At 55.1% G+C, this 2,078-nt stretch overlaps 1 protein-coding gene across 1 annotated transcript; it reads right to left on the bottom strand.

Annotated features, from left to right (window-relative positions):
- Positions 1 to 562: 562 nt before the first annotated feature.
- On the bottom strand, positions 563 to 1,860 carry LOC131651226 (uncharacterized). Its single transcript, XM_058920892.1, has 2 exons — positions 892 to 1,860; positions 563 to 670 (listed from the first exon to the last, which is right to left on the bottom strand). The coding sequence occupies exons 1-2, from the start codon at positions 1,858 to 1,860 to the stop codon at positions 563 to 565; spliced, it is 1,077 nt and encodes a 358-aa protein (XP_058776875.1).
- Between the last annotated feature and the right edge of the window lie 218 nt (positions 1,861 to 2,078).

The following is a 2,078-nucleotide window of genomic DNA, read 5'->3' as shown; positions in this document are numbered from 1 at the left end:
TGGTATGAAATCTTCAGGTCGGGTTACTGACAGGGCTACCTGTAGGGGCCTGTTGTCCGGCGAATTCCCCTCGTCAGAGTTTCTGTGGTCGTCCCTCCGGGAAGGTTCCCCTTTCTGTGTGTATTTTGAAAGGCGACCTTCCTTGATCAGTGTTTCAATAGCGTCCTTGAGGTGAATGCAATCCTCGGTCATATGTCCATGGCTCCTGTGGTATTTGCAGTACTTGGACTTGTCGGTTCCTGGCCTTGCGGGGTTTGACTTCGGGGGTCTGATGTTCGACTTTTTGAAGTCAGTGTTTTGGCATTCGGCTAGGATCCTTTCCCGTGAGGCGTTCAGCGGGGTATATTCGTTGAAACGACCAGAAGATCCCCGGCGTTCTTTGGTGTCGAGAGACCTGTCGTCTTTCCTTCTCTCGTGCCCGCGCCTCGCAGTTGAGGGCTCATGGTGGGAACTGCGAGCGGCATCGTTGTCCCGTGATGCTCTAGTGGCCGCAGCCTCTGCTTCCTCATATCTGATGAAGGCCTGAGCCTTGCGAAGGAGGGCGTTCATGGAGTGGACCTCCTCAATCTTGATGGCCTTTTTGAAGTCGCTTCCGGGGAGGAGCCCTCGTTCGAGTAGGTACCTTTTCATGTAGTCCGCGGTCTGCACTTGGACAGCTTCTTTGTTGAACCTGTCGAGGTAGTCTCTCAAAGATTCGTTGGTACCTTGGATTACTGCCTCAAGGTTTGCTTCTGACTTCGGTTGCCGACGAGACGCGGTGAAGTGGCTTAGGAAAAGATCCTTCAGTTCGGTCCAGGAGTGGATGGAGTTAGGGGGAAGATTCCTGTACCAATTCATCGCGCCTTTCCTTAGTGTGGTCGGAAAGATGCGGCATTTGATGGATCCACGTACCACGTGGTAGTCCATAACGGCTTCGATGCTCCTTATATGGTCATCGGGGTCGGTGGTCCCGTCATAGTGGTCCAAGGCTGGTGGTTTTTCCATCCCCCGGGGAAGACGAACACGCCGGATTTGCTCGGACAAGGGACTGCGGAAATCCTCTTCGTCGCTGGGTTCGGGGGAGTTTGAATGTCTGCCCCGCTGGGGCTTAGTGCGTGGTTTGCCCGAGATTCTGCGGTTGTCTTTTGGAGAATGCTCGCGGACTTTCTGCACGGCTTTGGAGGGGCCTTGGTGCTCCTGCTCGGGTGAGAGATCTTTGGCTTCAGTGGTTTCAGGTTTCTGGTTCTTCCGCGTCTTCCGAGGTGGAGAGCGGGAATAAGACCGCTGGCGCCGGTTTCTCCTCGAGGGGGAACGAGACCTAGATGGACTGCGCTTGCGACTTCTCCTCGGGGGAGACCGCGAAGAGGAATAGGAACGGGATCGATGGCGCCTCCGTTGGGGGGAGCGATATCGTCGCCTCCTTTCCAGGTCGTGGATGCGGTCGCCCTGTTGGCGGATGAGGCGGTTGGTCTTCTGCAGCTCTTTGAGTAAGAGAATGGCAGTCGGATCAGCGCCCTCGGGAATGTTGATCTGTTCCTCCTCGTCCGGGCTACGGCTTCTTCGTCTGTCAGAGGTGTGGGTGAACGAGGAAGCGTGTTGCCCGTCTCGGGTATCAGTTTCATTCACCACTTGGAGCTGGTCTGGTTCAGTCTGGGGCCGGGTCTGCCCGTCTTCCCCGTTCTGAACCTGTCCTTCAGGACGGGTTTGTTCGACGTTCTGGACTTGTTGAAGGCCGCGGACGTGTTGAATGTGCTGAGTCTGTTGCCTCTGTCCGGTAAAAGCACGTTCCTGCCGGCGGCGGTTTGTCAGTTCGCGGCTGGAATCTTCGATCAGTTGTTCCAGGACAAAGGGATCAGGACTGGGTGTGTTGTTGTTGGCCATGACGATGGTGAAAGGTTGTGCTTTGATCTTTGTTAAAGAAGGGGGAGCAAGTTCCCACAGACGGCGCCACTGATCGTACCTGATCAGAAGGATCGTCAAGGCGCAGTATCTGGCTTGAAGAGCAAGATGGGGGGGTACCTGCAAGGTTCTCCGATGCTTAAGTCAGTAGCTATCAGAGAAAGAGGTTTAGAGTTGAGAATAGAATACCTGACCCTCTA

Source organism: Vicia villosa, linkage group LG2 (genome assembly GCF_029867415.1).
Source record: "Vicia villosa cultivar HV-30 ecotype Madison, WI linkage group LG2, Vvil1.0, whole genome shotgun sequence".
NCBI classification, from domain to species: Eukaryota; Viridiplantae; Streptophyta; class Magnoliopsida; order Fabales; family Fabaceae; genus Vicia; species Vicia villosa.
This window is presented reverse-complemented; position numbering and strand designations above follow the sequence as displayed.

Coding starts and splice junctions, on each gene's coding strand:
- LOC131651226 (XM_058920892.1), bottom strand. CDS start 1,860: ATGGCCAACAACAACACACCCAGTCCTGATCCCTTTGTCCTGGAACAA. Junction 671..891: donor CCGTTATGGACTACCACGTG/GTACGTGGATCC, acceptor CTACCTCGACAG/GTTCAACAAAGAAGCTGTCC.